The sequence below is a fragment of the Podarcis pityusensis genome, assembly GCF_964106645.2.
Source record: "Podarcis pityusensis genome assembly, chromosome: 11".
Classification (NCBI taxonomy): domain Eukaryota; kingdom Metazoa; phylum Chordata; class Lepidosauria; order Squamata; family Lacertidae; genus Podarcis; species Podarcis pityusensis.
The window spans coordinates 60,106,328-60,128,385 of NC_138036.1; the positions used below are offsets into that span (position 1 = coordinate 60,106,328).

The following is a 22,058-nucleotide window of genomic DNA, read 5'->3' on the forward strand; positions in this document are numbered from 1 at the left end:
GAACAACTAGCTGGTGAACCAGCAGGAGGCAGGCAAAGGTAATTCTTGCCACTAAGACACTTGGGCCCCCAGCAACAGAATTAAGAAGTAGAGGCAGATTTAGGAGAGCACAACTGGTTCTCCTGCACTGGGCCAAGAGGGCACCGCAGGGGGTGCCACAACAATGAGTTGGAACAGAAGACAAGAGGCAGGGATTGCCTAATTTTGGCATCACACAGGACACCCCTGAAATTTGAAAGCAAGGAGTGCCAGCAAGCTATGAACCTGGTCTGTTGGCAGGAGTGCTATCCCAGGTCACGTCAATTCTCAGGATTCAGCTGCAGTCAATAGTGATAAAAAAAGAAGTCCATAAACTACCAGTATTTGCTCTTATTGTAATAGCACCATCACTGTACAGCAGGGAACCCTCCAGATGCTGTTGAACTCTATCTACCATCAGCCCCAGGCAGCAGAGCCAATTGCAGGGATGATGGGAATTGTAGTCCAAGAGCATCTCAAACTTAGCTTCCTGTATCATACAAAATGCCCTGGGAAGCTGAACAGTTGAGAAATGTTTAGTATGCACAGAGTTCATGAATAAAATGCCTTTACTTTTAGTTCAGTGACCTGAACCAATTGACCTACTGTAGGTATGTTTCTCACAGACATAATGATAGTGAAAGCTTCCCCAGCCTACTGAGATCATTCCAAGTGAAGATCATACTGGAAATGCTTTATGTGAAACACTTCCCAGAATTTTTCAGTATCAGGATGCAGCTTGAGTTGGTTTGGCCACTGCTGCACAAAAATATTTTGTGGAGAACTTTTCCTGTCTAAAGGGTGGCAGGAAAATCTATTTAACCATATAATTTAGCAAGGAAAAACAGGATAGCTTGGATCCAGAGTTGTGCAACTCTGTATATGTGAGAAAATGTGAATGCAGGATCACTGGGGCAGTGCCGCAGAGTTGCCATCCTGGCACCAGCGTTGCTGCTACTTACGGAGGTGGGACAGGGTGGTGGCAAGGTCAGGGTGGCACCCCAGGGGAGCCACCCGGGCACTCTTGCCAGCACACCCATGCAGCAGCACCCACTCACTGTCCAGGTTAGCAGCAGTCATTCTGGTGTTGGGAGGGTGACTCTGCAGCAGCAGAGGGTGACTGTGCCAGCTGCTTCTGTGTGCATGAATGTCTGTGTGTGGATGTGCAGGTGGGGAAATATTATGAGGAATGGCCCCACACACTTTTGCATTGGTCTGGACCACCACTGTCATGCAACCCATGTTTCTCCCTCTCCCCCATAGGTCACCTACAAGGTGTTGCATCCACGTCCCTGGCTTATGCTTTTAGCCTTTACTGCAATGTTTTCTTGGGATGGTAGTCATGCCTTTATTTTTTCAGGGCTCCTTTTTATGTACAACTGCATGATAGGGGTAAAGACAACAGGGACAATTTTTTAATAGCATGGAGATGGGAGATATGGAAAGCTTCTGTCTGTTAAAGTTGATCTAAAAAATTGTGATGGCCCTACTTCTAGTTTATGCTTCTAAGTTGTGGTCACTTGGTTGCTGAAGGCAACATAATGACTGGTGTATTTTGGGACACTCTGATGTGTGCTACCAGTGGCTTCTGGCTGCATCAGAGAAGGAGGAGGGAGGGAGTCCAAGGCTTGCTGTAGCTTGTATTGTAATACTAAACCTGGGGTGGGGAACCATTTCCACCCACTATCAATCCCCTGATGTCACCAGACAGACCATGAGGGATTAATTGCTAATTCATTCTGGGAAACATAGTACTGTGAAGGGAAGGGGATCTCCCAACAATTTTCAGCACCCCAAACAAACTGCAGTTCCAAGGATACTTTAGACTATGATATAACAAATTGTATAACAGTGCTTTAAATGTCTGGTGCAGGTGTGTGCTGAAGGCAGAGGGCTCCTTCTCCACAATTCTCCTTCACCAAAGAACCCCCTTGTGTGTTTTAAGTGTGACATGAGGCCAGAGTGATTATAGCCCCAGGGAGCACATCTTACTGTCTGACATGTGTCTCTTTATATCCAGGTGTTGGTGTACTCTGACTGGGTACAGAGCTATACCAAATTTTATAAGTTGTTTTGTTTTGTGGGCAAAGCAGTAAGAGATTTTCATTTTGCTGTTTCCTCCCTCACCACTGAGCTCAATAGGTGAACTTTTCCTTATGCCCGCTCTATAGACATCTTAATGTTGTTAAGGACATGGATGGGGTCTGAAGTGTATAGCATTTAGCATCAGTCTGCTCCTTCTATGTCCTGTACACATCTGTGTCCCATTTTGGTTGCTACACTGGCACGGTTGTGTTGGTGACACAGACACACAAGGATAGTTCTTGTGCCAGCATTAGTAATGCCAACTTTGCCAGCATAGCAGGGAGCTTCTGCCATATGGCCTGCAGGTCCTCTGCCGGCACATCCTGATTAAAGGATTGTGCCCTAAAAACTTGTCTAGAGAAATTCCATCAAGTTAAAGAAAGTGAGCCAGTTCTTTAAGCACTGGAATTTCCTGTAATGCATCTATCATTAATTATGCAGGAGAATTTCAGAAATGAATGTGAGCTTTAAGAGTTACAGGACATTACATTACACAAATATGCTTTCTGGCTCTGCAAGTCTGTTTAACCTGGCTTGCTTTCTGTTTGGGTCAACAGTTGCCAATAATATAGTCCTTTGCCTGTGGGTTAAATGCTTACTTCCTGGAAAAACTAGATACAGAGAAATAGAAGGGTTGCATTAAAACTCTCTTTGGTCACCACTGGAAAGTCATGCTAGTTGTGGATCTGATGGAGGCCCAAGGCATCCCTGCTTCAATCTTTGATACCTTGATTATGCCCCTTTAACCTCAGTGCTTAATGACTCCCATGTTGCTCACACACAGACAGCCTAATCAAACTGAGGCATAACCTAGATCAAGGTGTAGCCAGGATTTTTGTGGTGAGGGGAGGCTTTTGCTAGGGGGGATCAGAACCTCAGATTTGTATTGATTTTGATTTATTTAGGGGGGGCAGCTGCCCCCCGCCTCCCCTCAGCTACGCCCATGACTGAGCTGCAGAGTAGTTAAAAGAAAGTTGGCCCAGTTACCACTGCTGCATATCCCTCCTCCCCTTGACTTGCCTCTCTCCCTCACTTCTGCCACTGATTCACCTCACCCAGCCTCAGTTCCCTCTCACTTGCAGCAGTCCCTTCCCCCACTTGCTTCCTCTTCCTCTTCAGTTCAAAACAGAGTGTGTGCTCAGAAAAAAACCACATTTTGATGCATGGATAAAGGAGGAGACCACACTTGCTTGACAGAATGCTAATGTGGAATTATGGCCAAGGCTGATTTCCCCAGGGCTACACACAGTGCTTTTTTTCTTTAAAAAAAATGTTTAGAGGTACTCTCTTTTTTCTACTCATATTGAAATACTGCCCCTCAATGAGGCCAAACTTAGATTCACAGGGGTATGCCTAGGGGTATACATTTAGGGGCATAGGGGTTTAGGGGTATGCGTACCACTGCATCCCCCCAGAAAAAAAGCACTGGCTACACACATTGTTAGAGGAGGTATCTTTTTTCACTGGATTACGTTAGGTTTCTGCTTTCAATGAGCAACTTAGATCTCGCTGAAAACTTGATGGTCAACACACACAATTGCCTCATTACGTAAATCATGTTTAGAACACCACAACACAGACGTAACTGGCTGTAAAGTAACATAGCATTATATGTAATAAAACTGTGATTTAATCGTCATATAAAAATATTGCAAAGCACAGTTCCTGATGGCAATAACATATCATATTACTATTAACCTTCTATATGTATTATTATCGTAAAGTCCAAGGATTGTCAAGTCCAAAGATTGTCACGTTCAATTATTACAACGTACAGTTCCTGTTGCCAATGCTTGACTTGACAAGCTTTGGACTTCACGACAATAATACATGTAGAAGGTTAATAGTAATATGATATGTTAGTGCCGTCAGGAACTGTGATTTGCAATTTTTTGATATGACGATTAAATCACAGTTTTATTACAGTGGTACCTCGGGTTACATACGCTTCAGATTACATACGCTTCAGGTTACAGACTCCACTAACCCAGAAATAGTACCTCAGATTAAGAACTTTGCTTCAGGATGAGAACAGAAATTCTGTCCGGCAGCGCAGCAGCAGCAGGAGGCCCCATTAGCTAAAGTGGTGCTTCAGGTTAAGAACAGTTTCAGGTTAAGAACGGACCTCCGGAACGAATTAAGTACTTAACCCAAGGTACCACTGTACATACAATGTTATGTTACTTTACAGCCAGTTACGTGTGTGTTGTGGTGAAAACTTGATGGTGTCAGAGTCTCTGCACTATCAGTGCTTCTAGACTATCAGTTCTGCCCTGGTTCCTTCTAGTCCAGCTGAAGGAGGTAAGCTCTGACCAGTTTGCTGTCACTCAGCTGTTGGGCTGGCTCAGTACCAGCCAGGAGAGGTAGGAGGAGGAGCAGCAGTAGGAGGCATCACTTTAGGGAACAGTGCAAGATGCTGATAAGCACACACACATTCACCACAGTTCAGAGATGTGACTAACAATCTGGCCCCTCGTCTGACCTCCTTTCCATTGGCATATTCTTTTCTGGTTTTCTCCTCCATTGTTTGGAATCATTGCTATCCATCCATTTCCTTGACTCCCCCCAGCCCATATCCTCCCTCCTTTCCTCTTCCCCCTTCATGCATATCTGCCTCCTCTAAAGAAAAGTCTCCCTCCAGCTAACACCTCATTCATTTAAAATCTGCTCTGTCTTCCTCTCATCACTCCAAATCCTCCCTCCATGATTGCATCCTTTCTCATGTCTTCTTCCTTCCTAATTTCTGCCTATTTATATCATCTTAATTCTTTGCAGCATCAAGTCTTATTTCCTCAAAACAAGACTGTGTATGCACACACACAAACTTTTCTTCCATGCAAGTTGCTGTTATTTACATCACAGTTTCAAGTGTGTGTATGAAAAACATAAGTTATAGAGGTCAAGAAGGCATGATGTCACCCAGGAAAAATGCTGAAGAGGCTGCAGCTCCATTGGCACATACCTCCGTATGTGGTGGGAATGCCCCCAAATTTAATCAGTGCTGCAGTAAATCTGCAAAATAACAAAACAAGTAGTAGAAGCAACTCCAGAATTAGCCCTATTAAATACATTCCAAGACAAGGATGCACATTCACATGACAAGGAACTCAAAGTCACTCTAAGCAGCTAGAGGCATCATAGCTAGCTACTGGAAAGACCTATCAAGAGTGAATATAGATCACTAGTACAAAAATGTATGGGAAATGTATGGAAAAGTTAACCCACAAACTTAAACAAACTTAAACTGGCCCCACCTTTTTCCCTGACAAGGACAAACACAAAAGGCAACACCTATTGATATGAATGGGAAAGACCAATGTTCTTCCCCATATACAAACTGAAATACAAGTGGGTGTGGACTACTTCAGTGCCATTCAACGGGTGGAAAAGTGGATTAACAACTAAATGATGCTCAAAGATGGATAAGCCCTTACATTTCACGGCTTTTTGGCTCCATTGTTAACATTTCCCCCCTGTGTACTTTATTTATGGATTAAAATAATTTATACCCTACCTTTCCACTACGGAATAGCACTCAAGGCAGCTAACAACATTCAATTGTTCAATCCTGTCCATATTTACGTGTACTTGGAAATAGGCACCACTGAACACCATGATGTCATCTGCAAATTTGATGAACATCCCCTCAATTCCTTCATCCAAGACATTATAAAGACATTGAACTACAACAGGCCCAGGACAAAGGCTTACTCCCAGGTAAACGAGCTTAGGCTTGCAACCTAAAATGATAATAAATGAAATAAAACAAATAACAATAAATCACAAAAAGATATGAAAGATAAATAAAAATAACATTTCAGTATAAAAATTAAGACAAATTGAAAAGTCTGCCTGAAGAGAATTAACTTTATTAAGGCAGCAGAAACTGAAAACCTCAGCTCATGGCATATTCTTAGGTGGGTCTTTACTAACTTCTAAGGCACACTGATCTTGCAAAATGGAGACCAGTAACATTACTGGTTGAGTCACACAGCAGTTTCATGCTGGCTGAAGATATCAGATCCCTTCTCAGTAACTTCCGTGCAGGTGAGCAGTGATGTCAAAAGTACCTTATTGCTGCAGGCCTTCTTTGGTGCATCTGCGTCAAGTGTGGGAAACCTTTTTCAGCCCAGAGGCTGCATTCCTTCAAGACCAACCTCCCAGGCTCCACATAGCGGTAGTGGGTGGGGCAATAGATGTCCCTCTTATATTTGTGCAGTAGGAGACTGTCCAGCCGCTCACAAGTCAGCAGTTTCAATAATCATTACTAAATTAATTTTTATACTGCCTAATGCTAATAAAGGCTTCTAAGTGGCTTACAAAACCCAGCCACACAAGCGTTAAAATATGAACACCCACCATTAAACTAGGCAATAAAACAATCCCATTAAAATTAAAAACAAGAGACAGGTGGAGAGATCAAGGGAATGCCCATGTAAAGAAGTACATCTTCAAAAGCCAGGGGAACCCCAATACAGATGGTGCCTCTCATTTTAAGCAGGGAGTGCTTTCCATATTACTGGTCCCTGTCACCACAAACCAATGAGGCTAGGGCAAGGCTAAGCTAGTTCCATTTGTTGCTATCAATGCCCTTACTGGGCAATGGAGGGAAGTCACTCTTTCAGGTAACCTGGCTCAGAGTTGTTTAGGGCTTTTATATGTAAGTAACAAGAACTCAACCCTTGTTGAACATAAGCAACCAGTTCAGAGCTTTTAGCACAGGTGTATGACCTGTAAGGGGCACTGTGCCCTACCTGCGTGGGCCTCAGCAGTCGTAAGGAAAGCCCCACATAGAGCACATCACTGCAGTCCAAACCAGTGCATTCTATTCTATTACTATGGGTAGCTGCCTTATACTGAGTCAGACCTTTGGTCCATCTAGCTTAGCATTATCAACACTGATTGGCATCAGGTCTCCAGGATTTCAGACTGGGGTCTATCCCAGCCTTACCAAGAGAGGTCAGGGATCTTCTGCATGCACAGCAAAGGCTCTACAACTGAGTTATGATCCTTTCCCTGTTGCCCAGCCAAAGCAAAAACAGCAACTTCCTCTTCAGAGTTATTCTCCTGTAAAATTAGTTACTGTTCAGCAACCTGCACTTGGAATTGATCTTCTGGATCCCATTGCCAGCTTCAAATTCAAGACCTCAAAAATGCACTTCCCCTATATTTTCATAAAGTGCCTGCACAATGTCAGGTTCACGCTCTAACACCCACACAGGCGGTGAACTGTAAGACACACTTTTTCCCCTGTGTGTGGTCACGTAAGAATGAAGCCCCACCTAGGCCAGCATCCTGTTCTCACAGTGGCCACTCAGATGCCTGTGGGAAACCTGCAAGCAGGCAATGGGTGCAACAGCACTTTCCTCACTTGTGAATCCAAGCAACAGGTAGTCAGAGGCTTACCACCTACAGCTGTGGAGGTTGTCCGTGGCCGTCATGATTTGCAGCCAGTGATAGGCTTATTCTCTAGGAATTTATCTAATCTCCTTTAAAAGCCACCAAGGCTGATGACAAATCAAGAACATTTGAAAAAGTGGGGAGAGCATTTTTATTTTATTTTTGTCTTAGGGAAATCTTCTGTTAGTTTAGAATGTTTAATTGATTTAGAGTCTTATTTACAGAACAACTGTTAAGGGTGTGTTTATGAGGAAGTGAAGTGGCAGTCCAATTGCCACCTTAACAGTAGGCTGTACCAGGTCCTGGAATCAGTTAAGCAGGTGAATAATTGCATTTAAAGCAATATTTTAAATTCTATTTACATATATGGCAGAACCATGTGAATCATTGATTCAGTAGAACATTTTGCTTAACAAATATGCTAATGGAAAAATAAATGGTTCACAGGTATTGTGTCACTAATTGAACATTATATTTGCCATTGGTTTTCCCATTGCTATTTCTTTAACATGCAGATTAAGGACCTATTCTCTTTACTACTGTATGGCATAGTGGTATCAGATTTTGTTTTCCTCCCATTCAGTACTGGAGTCCAAGAGATGTAGCTTTTTTCTTCTAAAAGGTAGCTTTTCCCAGCACCACAATGATCATGGAGCAATTAAAGTGTGCCCTACAGTCCAATCCTATGTCTGCTCTGAATTAAGTCTTTTTTTACTACAGTAGGGCTTACTCCCAGGTGAGTATAGGATTATAGCTTTAATGAATGGGAATTAAATGGGCGTATGCACATTCTTCAATGGGGGGGGGGGGCAGGGCAAGGGACATACAACTCTAGGTGCACATTAATATACAGCAGAGGCCAAAAAATAAGTGGAGAACTACAGATTCTTGTTGTGGTGACATTCATACTTTTTAATTGTGTAGCCTGAATATTGCAATGTATCATGTATCAATAATAATAAATCAGCTATCACAGCTGGATGTTGTGCTTTGTCTCAGATGGAGAACCCAAAACAGAGTTTGAACAAGATACCAGCAGATTCCAGATATCCAAGGAGCTTATTAGCAGATTAGTCTCCAAGCAGAGATCTTAGCTATGAATTACATAGCAGCATTATACAGCAATCTGCCCTAAAACTACTGACTTCTACTCCTGTCCTGAAGTAACTTAAATTGTCCTGAGAAGCTATTCTTGAATCTAAAAGTAGATGATCTGTGCCACCCAGTGGACAGAAGAATATTTAAACAATTAGCCTGAATTTTCTGAACATGATAGAACCTTAAGAAAGGTTAGTCTATTGCAGCAGAAAACCATAGGAATTTGCATTTTCTGTTGTGGAGTTTTAGAATTAAAGTCATTATGTTGACATAACACTGGTTTTGCCTTCCATGCTGATTCTCCTAACCTATATTTGAACTAGGAAAATTGGGATGAGCATTCCCTCCTCCTTTTCCTGTGCAAATAGTTGCTGGCCAGAATTCAGATTCAAAGTACTCACAAACCTGACTGTGGACTGGTTGTTTTTACAATCCAAGCACTGCCCACCAATCTGTACTGGCCATCTAGTCTTGACAGTCCCACACATCTGCCACCAATCTTTCACAAAGGGTGCACTTACCATGCTTATATTATTACACATAGGGTCTCTGCCATATACACCATATATTAAAAGTGTGTACTAGCATTATCCCAGTTAATGTCCCTACTGCCATCATTTTAAGTAAATAATAGCTTTGAATGCCTTTTCTTGCTAGATATAGACAGGGGATGAACAGACCAGAAAATGAAGATTGGAAAGTGAGATGTATTACAATTTATTAAAGGTTACTATAATATAAAATAATAGGTTTATTTACAGGTTGGATATATAACAATGTTGCTTCACCAATGTTAATGTTACTGTTATTTTAAAGAAGTGACTATATAGTTGCTGTAGATCCTACCTTCAAACATTAGCCAATTAACCTTTTAATCTTCACCCAAGTTAAATCACAGGCTATTTAGAGTTCACGATCTTTGCAGTTTAACAGCCAACTGCAGGTATATTGCCTGCAGTTCTTTCATAGTATTGCTACTGGAGTCTTCCTCTCACCCTTGCAGATCTTCTTAGCTTCTATCTTTAATGATTTCAGCTGTGAAGCATTGGCTCCTTCCTCTATATCAACTGCCTAGCCCTGGGGGCCCCAGTCTGGCACCTGTGGGGACCACAGCACCCTCAGGTACCCTGTTTGGAGCCTGCCAAAGTCCATACTCCTCCCCGCTTTATTATTATTGAGTTTTTGAGCTTGTTAATCCTGCTGTTGTATTTTTTGCAGGGGGGAGGTTGTTGCCTACTTTTTTGTCAGTTTTTTCCCCTTTTGGTGGGGTGAGGGTGTTTGTTTGTTGGTCATCCCCACCCCACCACCAAATCTTAAAGCTTCAATATCTCTGTGTTGGGAAACTGTGAAAGGAAACCAGCACCTGTGAAAGTATCAGTGCTCTGTACCAATTAAAGGTAAAGCTGAAATCAGAGTTTGGAAGCATGACTTGACACTTATTTATGAGTAATAAAGACCACAGCCAAGGAAAATCCCTGGTGCTACCTGTTTTGCTTCCAGCAGTGTGCCAAGACTTTTTAATGCAAGAGCACATACGGGATCATGTGACACCTATGGCAGCCAGCCAACAAAAACAACATTGTCTGCATGCCTTGCCCATGAAGGTGACCCTGCACACTTGACAAAACAAGCACCTCCGCTGTGTGGACAGGAAACCTGAGCACATGCCAAACACACCATGTGGCTGAGGCGTGTAGCTGTGAGGCAGAGTAGGCAAGAGGGCAATCACTCTCTTTATATGGTATCTTAAGGAAGTAGAAATGGTCAAAGCATTCTCAGGGCCAGCCCACCCAGGAGGCAAAGGGAGGTGACCACCTCAGGCAGCAGGATTCACAGGGGCAACAGATCCCAATGTAGATCTTGGTCTTTAGGTAGATCTCCACTCACTCCTTCCCTGGTGGAGGAGATAGAATTTTGTTCTCCTAAGGGGCCAAGGTGTCTTGGTTTGGCCGAGCCTTATTGCCATAATCAGAAACTCTGCAAAAAGGAATCACAGAATTGTAGACTTGGAAGGGACCCCAAGGGTCCTCTAGCCCACCCCCCCGCAGTGCTCTTCCTGTGCCTGCTTCCTGCACCATCTTCCCTGATGGAGAGTTCTCATGGGTGAAGTCAGGGAAGAAGTAAAAAAAATAAAAATACTTAACAGAATTTGTAGAAAGGTTTTGACAGGTTTCCCCGAGCCCTTGGGGGTCAAAGGCAAGTCATTTAAAAGAAGTGTTGTTGGGACATTTCACTCCGAATCTGCTACAGGGTCAGACAGAGGATGGTGCCAGGAGGGCGTCCTGCCCCGCCCCCCAACCCTGGCTAGGCCCTTGAGGCTTCTGGAAGTCTTGCCCCCCTTTTCGTGACGCTGCCTCGCTGTTCATTTCGAGGGCCTTAGGCTTTTTAGGGGCGGGGAAAGGCAGTTCCAGGGCTCCTTCCAAGCAGAAGAATAAAGCGTTTAGTACATAAGCATTTGCTGTGGCGGAAGGGGGTCGCGATTACTACTCGGGTTGACACGCGTCCTCGAATACAGACGAAGCGAGCCCCGCTAGCGCGCAAGGCAGCTTCTCCTCCCAGGATTCCTCGCGCGCTGCTCGCGGAGGGGCTGCTGGCCGCTGGCCGGCCACGCGCAGGCGCAGAGGCGCCCCTTCCGCCGTCGCTCCTCCTCCCTCCCCACAGCCCCGGAGCGGGGAGCGCGGTGGCTCCGCCCACCAGGGGGCGGGCTCGAGGCGCGGTTGGCCGCAAGAGCTGGAACCTTCCAGCGGCGTTTCGCCCCCGCCTCCTGTGACGCGGCGCGAGGCCCCGCCCCTTCCGCACCGGCACAGCAGCCCGAGTTCGCCGGCCGCCGCGCGCATTCTGGGCGGAGTGGGCTGCGCGTGCGTGACTCGGCCCGCTCTCTCCTCGCCGCCGAAGGTCTTCCGAGCGCCGCGCCCGCCCGCCCGCCCGCTGCTGCCGCCGCCTCGGGGCCGGACCGGCCTCCTCCGTGGCGGCGCGGGGCTTCTCTCGGCTGGCCATGAAGAGCCTGCCGTACTTCTGCCGCGGGGAGGTGGTGCGCGGCTTCGGCCGGGGCTCCAAGGAGCTGGGCATCCCCACAGGTGAGCGCGGCGGCCGCTCGGGGCCTTTCCCGGAGGGAGACGGGAGAGAGCCGGGCCGGGCCTCCCTCCCTCCCTCCCTCCCTCCGTCCCGGTGGCGGGCTTCGGTTTCGTTCCGCCCACCAAACGCTGCTTCTGCCGCGGCTTCAGAGACTTCTGAATGCCCCGGGTCCCGCATGCCGAGTGTCCCGGACTTGAAGCCAAACGGGGAAATATCCGCGACCTGTTTAACCGGGATGTTGTAAGGAGAGAGAATCTGATACCGAAACCGGCTTCTTGTGCAGGAATGCGGGACCGTGTTCCCGACGGCGGCATAACGAAGAAGAGGCAGCAGGGAGCCAAGTAGATAAATAAATAGAACAAAATCACCCTCTGCTGGTGGATCAATAGCTTTGGAAAAATCTGATTTAGAGGGAAAATGGGATATAAATGTAGCTGTTGCTTTCAGTATATACAGTAATTTGATCTAAAACCGAATTTAGCATTAATGTTCAACTGATGCAATTGTGGGAAGTTAATATTTATCATCCAAACAGCAGGGACTTTTATATTATGGAGAAATAGTGTTTTGCCAACTGCATTTTGCATGATTTTGGGCACCATCCTACCCTCACTTGTAAGCCAGATGAGTGACCTCTGGAAACAGAACAGGTGCTGCTCCACTGGAGATGGAAGCCCCCTTGAGAAGTCAGCTGGGCCTCCCGCAGCCAGTGGCTTAGCCAGGGTGGGCCGCACTGCCAAAACTATGTCCCTCTCAATTCCCCCCACCTGTGACACAGTGTGTAGATGCTGGCCCAACCCTGTCTGCAAAAGCAGCACAGAGCTGGAGTCCGAGCCACTGCATTCCTGTGGGGCACCCTCCTGCTGGAGGGAGGTGGTGGGCAGATGCCAGCCCCTTGTTGCTTTTGTGGGCGGTGCACTGCAGACCCCACATGGCTTGTGGGGCCAGCATGTGCCAGTTGCGTCCTTCTCGGCCACCCTGTGGTGTCTGGCGCGTTCTGCAAGCCCAACCCTGGGCTGTGGTGCTTTGGGGGGGGTGATGCACTGGGCTCTGGGGTGCCTGGACCTGTCTGGAACCATGGGCTCTGGCATGCCACCCCAAGGTAAGTGCCACCTAGGGTGCCCTGCCCCCCTTGCTATGCTACTGCCCACAGCAAGTATTGCTGGCTAGTAGAGTAGGGGGAAATGGGGTGTGCTGAGAATAGCATGGAAATGCCACATCCTTTGTCCCTTCATTTCCCAGATACGTCTCATGTACGGGCACCAGTCCTATACTTGGCATAGCTAATTCACTCTCATTGCAGACAGTAAATGAGAGGATAAATTAAAAGCTGCCTCAACCTCCACCCTGTCCACGGTGAAAAGTCAGGGCGGCAGATGTGGCAGTTGCTATTCCAGTGCAGCTCTCCCTTCCATCAGTGTAAAAGTAGGATTGGTGTACGTTATTCCTACCCACCTCATTTTATTCTCACAGGTAGGCTGGGCTGAGCACCAGCGAGTGTCTTGTGGTCACTCACTGAACTCCATGGGACTAAAGTTCTCCTAGTTTAATTTGATGCACTAACCACTCTGCACCAAGTTGACTGTCAGGACTTAACCTACAGACTTGAAAATTTTGTGGAGGATTGTGGCCCTTGTCTTAAAATGTTAGCTTGCTTAGTGGTTTTGCAGATGTACAGAGAAAATTTTTGCATCTCTAAAGAAATAGAAGTACTAGAGGTTTTTGGATTATTGCAGTATAACAGTATAGCCGTTGTGTTATTTTTTTTATAGCAACCAATTACTATACACAATTGTTTCGCAAACCATGACTTGATAAAGAATTGATTTAAATGCCATCTTTCTTGGTGACCTAAAACACTGGCTAAAACTAGGACAATCAGAGCCCAACCTTGATTTGGATTCTAATCATGTACCATCTAAATAGGAATACCAAGTTAACTGAACTGACCTGGGGCATCGTCCTTTTCCTATCGTTTATGAAACGTTTTAATGTAATTGTTTTGTTTCATTTATATTTTTCAGCTAACTTTTCTGAGGAAGTGGTTGATAGCTTCCCATCTGATATATCTACTGGCATATACTATGGCTGGGCTTGTGTTGGAAATGGAGATGTGCATAAAATGGTTGCGAGCATAGGCTGGAATCCATATTATAAGAATGTTAAAAAATCAGTGGTAAGAACATGATATTTTATCTAGCTTATGAGAAAACCAATGTACTTTCAGTTGGAACAGTTCCTGAGAATATTCCTTGATAATGTCAGAGCTGATCTGAAAGCATTAAGGTCTGCATGCTGCTATGCTCACAATTAAGGAGTTTTCAATAATAATAATAATAATAATAATAATAATAATAATAGCATGGGGGGAGAGTCCCCTTCTGCTTTATAGGAAATACATTTCCTATTTCTGATCCTTGATGACAGATAAAATACTGATATTTAACACTTTAAACTGAAATTGGGATACATGTATTGGCTGTGACAGAATGCACAGTGATCAATGGTAGTTACTTTTAAATTCTCCAAGAACCCAGGTGTATGCCTGCACTTACACGTTCTGTTACGTGCTTCATCAGAACTAGTTTGGCTGGAAGCTGTGTTAGCTCATGAGGAAGTGCTCACTGAACTGAAGGAGATACACAGTTGCTATTTCAAACTGATTTCACATGAAAGGCTAATATATTAGAAGGGTAGGTAGAAATAAAATGGTACGAGAAAGTTAGTAGCAGTAAACTGTTGTGTGAAAGTGCAACAGGAATATATTCAAAGGACTAGCAACCTTAAAGGGTTTCTGCCTCTATTGCACTGTATTGTTACATGCGTAGCACCTAGAAAGGGGTTTTTGTTTGTTTTGAAAGTGTAAACTGCAGTATAGTGTGAAAACTGTACTCTGCCTTCTATAGTATGTAGTATCTGGCCATTAGGATTGCTAAATTCTCAATCAAGCCTATATATTAAATTACGAAACTGTTGTTCTAGGAAACACACATCATTCACACCTTCGCAGGAGACTTCTATGGAGAAATACTTAGCATAATTATTGTTGGATACATAAGACCAGAAAAAAACTTCAGTTCTTTAGGTAAGTCCTAAGTACTTTTTGTAACCACTGTCAGTGTAGCTATAGCAGTATTTATTTATTTATTTATTTATTCATTATTTATTTACTTTAATTATTTACTGTACTTATATACTAACTTTCTGCTGAGGGACCCAAGGTCTAACTAGTCTAACTAGGGCAGCCCCAATGTTGTCTTTGCCTGCCACCCTTGTTCTCTTTTTCCTTCTCAATACATCCTCTCATGGTAATGACACCTGTAACAAGCTAGATATCCCTTTGTCAAGCTGCCCAGACATTAACTATTATTATTTAGTAGCTTCTTTTTTGAGTGAGGTGGAAAAACTGTATTTTGGAGTTTCCTATATCAAGATACATGCTCCCCCCTTTTTTCCAGCTAACTAGACATTTCCAGGATGCAGTTGTGTATTGTTTGTATGTCCTTGTATGTTCTCCCTGTGTACTGCCAGTGCATTTTATAACACAGGGTTATATTAAGGCAACTGTCTTAATAGGAAATGTATTTACTCTCAATATGGTGTACATTTCTTGGAGGATAGGTGGGAACAGAATGTAAACTTACATTTACAGTACCAGACTGGTAGATCTCAATTTGGCACAAAACAGAGAAATGTAATACCAAATCATGCCTTTCTCTTTTGCAAACTACAGATTGTGCAAACCATACTTTAAAACATTGAGTCAGTTGCAGTTTCCAGTTTGGGGTTTTTTTCTTTATATTTTGTCTGAATTCAGTCAAACTTAGGAGATGTACTAAGGTTCTTGGATGGTTGTCATCAAGGCAAAGACCAGATCTGTTTGGCTTAGGAAGCTGCATTATGTGCCTTGAGACACTGGCTCGTCCAATATGGATGTAATGGCAGCTGGTTTGCTGTGCAAGAGGAACACTGTGACAAGTCTGATGCTTGTCCATGTACAGTCATACCTCTTATTACATTTGCTTCAGGTTGAATCTTTTCAGGTTGTGTCCTGCGGCGAGCCGGAAGTAACGGAATGGGGTACTTCTGGGTTTCGCCGCATGCGCAGATGCTCAGAATGACGTCACACGCAGACGCGGCGAATTGCGACGCGCAGACGTGGGTTGCGTTCTGCTCATGATGCGAACGGGGCTCCGGAACGGATCCCGTTCGCATCCAGAGGTACCACTGTAATGCCAAACTGGTTTGCTTGCTGTGTCTGAACCAATATTGAGTCTGCCCCTTATCTGTGATAAAGTACCTTTGATACTTCTGAAGAAGGCTTTTAAGAATGTTTTCTGAATCTTTTATTCAGAATTAGTCTGTGAAATGGTATCAACTTCTTTTCATTTTATACAGATGCACTAATAGCAGCTATTCAAGATGACATTGAAGAAGCTAAGAAAAAACTAGACTTGCCAGAACACCAGAAATTAAAAGAAGACAACTTCTTCCACACTACTACTGTTACCAACATAGCTAATGGTCATTGAGTGATGCCACTCCTTAATTTTCACTGTATATTGCACCAATTTTAGTGGCTGTCCTTTAGAGAAAAAAATCTGTAACCAGTATTCCTGTGGTTTAAGAGTTCTGCTTATATTGGTATTGAATTAAAATAGTTAGGCAAAAGTAACTTTTATTAGTCTACATATTATCATGGCAAGTTAGGAAAAAGGTTTCACCATACCCCGGGCAATGTGTACACAGTTACTATTACTAGGTCATCCAAGGCTCAGAAACAGTTGCTTAATGTTGACTGGTAATTTGTAAATGTTTCTAATGATGGTTAGCTAATCTTTAAATGAGCATCCTTTTCTGGTTTTAAAGGTCAGAGCAATCATGCCAGACGCTCTTGTACTGAGAGAAATACAATGGTAAAGTAGACTTCTCTTTTGGATACTTGGTTTTTATTTGGTACATAATTAAAAATGGGTGGCATCCAGAGGAAAACTAGTCACATTTCAGGATTTATGTTGTGCCATTGATTTTAATGAGACTTCAAAACAGCATTTTTATATACTTATAATAGAGTTTGTCTACTGTACTTAATTCTCAAATAGGGTGCAAAGACCCTGGTTTCCAGAGAAGCATTTGAAACCAGATAAATCAGAAACTTTTAAATAGCAAATATTCTTTTCTTTATTGTAGAATGATTAAAGACACATTTCAGTCTTTGTCTCACCATATCTATGCACAACGTAACTTTTACAAAATGGATTCTAAAATAAATGGAGATTTCAGTGATGAATTTAGCTTACTTAGAAGATTTATGGGGCTTGCGTTGCTGCTATATAAATTTAGCAGTTGCCTCTTGGTGAAATGTCTGTGCATAAGCACTCATTAGCTACATTGCCTGGTTGTGGATTAAATATGGTATAGCTTTGATTTATGACTTGCCTACAACGTTAGTGATATACATAGGGTGGAAAGCAAGGGGGATTGGCCCTAAGCAACTTTCAGCTTTTGCAGAAACCTAATTGAGATCAGAATTGTGTCTAATTCTGATTCTATGTTAAACCTTCTTTTAGAAGTACACATAGTATACTTCTAATTTTTTGAAGCCTTTTATGTTAAACATGACCAAAGTCCTACAATGAAATGTTAGACTGCTTAGAAAAAATGGGTTGGAATATAAACTTTTGGGCATTTGTGCAGTCCCAGAAAGAGCCTAATTTAAGAATAATGTGCTATAATTGTAGGGAGCTATATACACAGCAGTTTTCACATGGTTAAATGTGTAAACATGTTTGTGGGCAGTGAAATTGCAGTGGGAAGTCCTGCTATGAATCTGTGTTGAAGACCTACAAATGAGTATGCAAACTGAACGTGCATTTGAAGATCATACTTTTTCCAGAGTTCACATGCACACAGGTTGGAAATAAATGCAGGGCTTGTCATTGTGATCTTGTTTGCCTCCTATGTGTTTGTTGTATCTTTTTTGTGGGAAAAGTGCTTGTATATTTCAGAATTTTCCCATTGTGTTGATTTGCAAAGAAACCTCTAGTCTCCTTTTGTCATTGTTGAAATGTTCCTATATCCATATCTGAATGATGTAGTTAAGTTTAAATATTCTGGTTTTATTCAACTAACTTTTACACAAAGTACACCCATTGAAATGAATGGCTATAACTAACTTGGGTCCATTAAGTTGCAGTCCATTTATCCTGAGTAAAAGTTAGTTGAATACTAAGTTAGTTTTTAGTAACATGTCCACTATTCTCCCCCGCCACCGCCCATGCCCAAACAATTAGGCTTTCCTCATTTTTAATATATTAGATATTTATGATTTGGGTTTCCACTGACTTGCAAGTTCTCTGTGTGCCAGGTAATGTGTATGTTCTAGCATGCAATTAGCAGGCCTGTAGCAGCATGTTTCTGCTTCTTCCAGCTTCAGGGTTGAGCAGCACAAAATTAGGTGGACTTAGAGCCAGAAAAAGCACTTCTTCCTACTACAAAGTTCTGTAGTGCCACATGGAAAAGTCCCCTCTCTGGCTCAGGAGAGGGAAAGGAGATGCCATGCCAAGCTGAGCTATTGCTTCTGGAAAATAGGTTTGTGGAAGCTTAGCCCACAATAATTTAATGTTAGCAGTTGGAAGTAAGCATACTGTCTGACGGAGGTGATAACATAAGCTTAACGGTCTGAGGTCTTGATAATGTTGCTACCTATGATTGTTTACCATTTGTGTTGTCTTTAGAAATGAGTGCCTTCTGGAAGGGTTTATGAATCTTGAGCATTTGACTTTGAATGAAGAGAATGTAGTCACAGAGTACTTTAATTTTGCGAAAAACTGCACTATAAAGTATGAACAAGAAAAATGTTCATTGTTCAGTCCAGATAAAAATACATGAGTGTATGAAATCATTTATTGAATTCTATCTTTTTATATGCCTGTATTTAAGATGATTCATTTTAAATTTACCACTGTAATTTTATTAAGGGTTTTATTTTTCTACTCATTTCAACAAATAAAAGTATGGAAAATGTGTATATGTAACTATTCAGTTTGTCATACTTGATGTACAAAGAATACAGAATAACATGCCTAGTTTGTCCACATCTGGCACTTCACATTGGGGTAGCAGTTTGCACTAACTGCCGTATTTTTCCATGTATAAGACCATGTTTTTTGCTAAATATTTTTGGTCAAAAATTGGGGGTTGTCTTATACACAGTTGGTGAATGCACAGGGGTTCAGGCTCTGGTGTGGGCAGTCTTGGCTCAGGCTCTGGTCCGATTTCTTAATTTTGGGTTCAAAAAAACGGGTTGTCTTATACATGGGGGTGTCTCATACACGGAAAATATGGTATTGTTTACTGCACAATTTATGGCAATGTTTATTGTGAATATTTTATGCTATTATGTGTGAATTGTGTACTGCTCCTGATCTGCTTTAATTGAGCAATGAGAGATTATTTGCTTTGGGACTACAGATTCTGTCAAATATTTACAAAACTGATTAAAAAGTATGCTCCACTTCATCCTTCACTAATAATAATAATAAATAATAAATTTTATTTATATCCCGCCCTCCCCAGCCAAAGCTGGGCTCAGGGCGACTAACAACAATAAAACAGTACAAAAGTACAGCACAAACAACACTCTAAAATCATTCATTATAAAATTAATTCAAATCAAGCCACTGGCAACCATTGGGCCAGAGCTCCGCGAAGATTGCTGAGGGAGGGAGTCAGGCTGTGCCCTGGCCAAAGGCCTGGTGGAACAGCTCTGTCTTGCAGGCCCTGCGGAAAGATGTCAAGTCCTGCAGGGCCCTAGTCTCTTGTGACAGAGTGTTCCACCAGATCGGAGCCACAGCCGAAAAAGCCCTGGCTCTGGTTGAGGCCAGCCTAACCTCTCTGAGGCCTGGGACCTTCAGGATGTTTTTATTTGCAGACCGTAGGTTCCTCTGTGGGGCATACCAGGAGAGGCGGTCCCGTAGGTACGAGGGTCCTAGGCCGTATAGGGCTTTAAAGGTTAAAACCAGCACCTTAAACCTGATCCTGTACTCCACTGGGAGCCAGTGCAGCTGGTATAGCACCGGGTGAATGTGATCTCGCAGCGAAGACCTTATAAGGAGTCTCATTTCAGCATTCTGCACCCGCTGGAGTTTCTGGGTCAGTCTCAAGGGCAGCCCAACGTAGAGCGAGTTACAATAATCCAGTCTGGAGGTGACCGTTGCGTGGATCACAGTGGCTAGGTCAGGGCGAGAGAGATAAGGGGCCAACTGCTTAGATTGGCGGAGATGGTAAGTGGCAAGATGGTAAGTGGCAAGAGCAGGGCCCTCAGACACTCACACAGGGGAGTCCTCCTGGGCAGCAGAGCAGTCCTTTTGAGGCTTCAGGCCCCGCCCTGGGCCAGATGGTAAGTGGCAAGAGCAGGGCCCTCAGGCACTCACACAGGAGAGTCTAACAAGTATTAGCAACAAGGCTGTGGTCCAAATGTTATCTATTTATTTAAAAACATGTGATATGAACAGAAATATCTATTAGCTAAAACGGCACTAAAGCCTTTCTCCAACTCTTTACTTGTTGCCTTTAATCGTAGAGACTAATAATTGCCCTTTTAAAAGAAAGAAAAATGCAAAGTCTATGCCTGGGTAAGTATGCAAGAATGTTTACGCTTTCTCTCATAGCTGCATATTGAAGTATAGACCTATCACATCTATGCAGAGGCTACTTTTGGGTGCCAAGTGCGTTGGTGGGGAGCCAGGAGCAGTGAGACCATGTAGAGCCAGACCCAACCTCGCAAGGAGGAGCATGAAATGCTTCCTTCATGGGAACAGGAATTCTGATGGCCTGGGCCTCTGGTACCATGAAGAAAGCCAACATGCACTGTAGCTAGAAGATGCTGCCAATGCGCCCATTGTCAAGGGAATGGAGCTGGCCCCATGCAATCCCACCAACTCCTTCATGCATTTCATAACTAATGCTTAATGATTTAAGAAGAGCTTCCATTCTTACCTAAACTTCAGAGTATTCTGTGAACTCTTCAGGGAAAAATGTGGGCAATAAATTAGGTCATTCCCTCCCCCACCAAGGAGATTCACCAAGTAACACTGATTGGTCACTACCTTCCCAACATTAAACAAAAATAGGCAGCAGTTTTTATGCTTGCATTATCTACAAAATAAATGTGCAAGTAACACATTAAAGGTATCAGAGTATCTTGTCCAACTTTCTGGATGACATAAAACATGGACATTTGCAAGCTTTCATAGAAAAATAATTCCAGTGGCAGCTTTCTGGCAGAGCTGTGTGTGTAATGAGGCAATCCAATATCAAATATTTCAACGCCATTGGATTAATTTACTGTTTACAGCAGTCTGAACTGTTGGAATTCTTTAAAGGTTCAATTTATCTTAAAGATACAACTACTAGCTAAAAGTTCAAACTACATATCCTGTCATGAATAAGCGCAGCAACCTATAAAAATGTTGCTAACTAGTCATACACATGTTTGCAGCGACTTCAATTGGATTACTCAAGAACTTTGTTAATAAAACGACGGTTTTCTCAGTACCCAAAAAGTATGTTGGGAAGAATTGGCATAAGTCTCTTGTTCTCCAAAGGTTTTCTTTTTGCTAGTATTACATAAGTTGTTTGTATGCTTGGTCCTCATGCCACCTTTTTAAACAATTCCATCTGTCAAATGAAGTATATGCCTGTTTTTACTAATATTTCCTTACTTGCGAAATATGCTGGAACTGCAGTATCTGCTATTGAAAACTGTCATTTAATATTTGAGGCATTCATTTTTTTAAAAGACTCATTTCATAGGCATATGCAGCATATTTCATTAGGGTAGGCACCTTGGGAATTGAAACACAATTCTGACTATGAAGCCCAATAATGTCAGAGTGAGCACAAGGCAGAAGATCACAGACTCAGATGCATGCACACACAAAGGTGGGGGGGGATAAAAAGAAGAGGTGGAGACACAGGCATGCCCACAAGCCCACCCCACACCTATTCTCTCTCCCCCCCCCCCCAGCCACTACTTGCACTTCATGACTTTGCACACACTGCACACCTGGAGAACAAACTCTCCATTGCTGCTGCTACTCCTGTCACACACGCAAAACGGAGCCACCCAAGATGGCACTGCTGTACTCTGACCGTGTCTCCAAACATGAGTAAAATGCTGAGGCCACAGCCTCCTTTTTCTTGCAACATTAAGGTGTGCCTGTACATACCTGGTGCAATTCATAGCCTATAACTCATTTAGAGTTTAAGAAAACTCAAGTGATTTGATAATTGCACGGGTTAATTTTACTCTTCCCTAGTACTGGTCATCTTCCTGTATCTGCCATTCAGCATCTTTTACAGCAAGCCAAAAAAAGAAA

At 43.3% G+C, this 22,058-nt stretch overlaps 1 protein-coding gene and 1 long non-coding RNA gene across 2 annotated transcripts; one reads left to right on the forward strand and one right to left on the reverse strand.

Moving 5' to 3' along the window:
* The first annotated feature begins 11,518 nt into the window (after positions 1–11,518).
* Positions 11,519–18,713, forward strand: RFK (riboflavin kinase). Its single transcript, XM_080973760.1, has 4 exons — positions 11,519–11,678; positions 13,701–13,852; positions 14,659–14,761; positions 16,075–18,713. The coding sequence occupies exons 1-4, from the start codon at positions 11,597–11,599 to the stop codon at positions 16,206–16,208; spliced, it is 471 nt and encodes a 156-aa protein (XP_080829886.1). The 5' UTR covers positions 11,519–11,596; the 3' UTR covers positions 16,209–18,713.
* LOC308458899 lies at positions 16,554–21,638 on the reverse strand. Its single transcript, XR_013977767.1, has 2 exons — positions 20,112–21,638; positions 16,554–19,204 (listed from the first exon to the last, which is right to left on the reverse strand). It is a non-coding gene; the product is annotated as an uncharacterized lncRNA (long non-coding RNA).
* Positions 21,639–22,058: the final 420 nt, after the last annotated feature.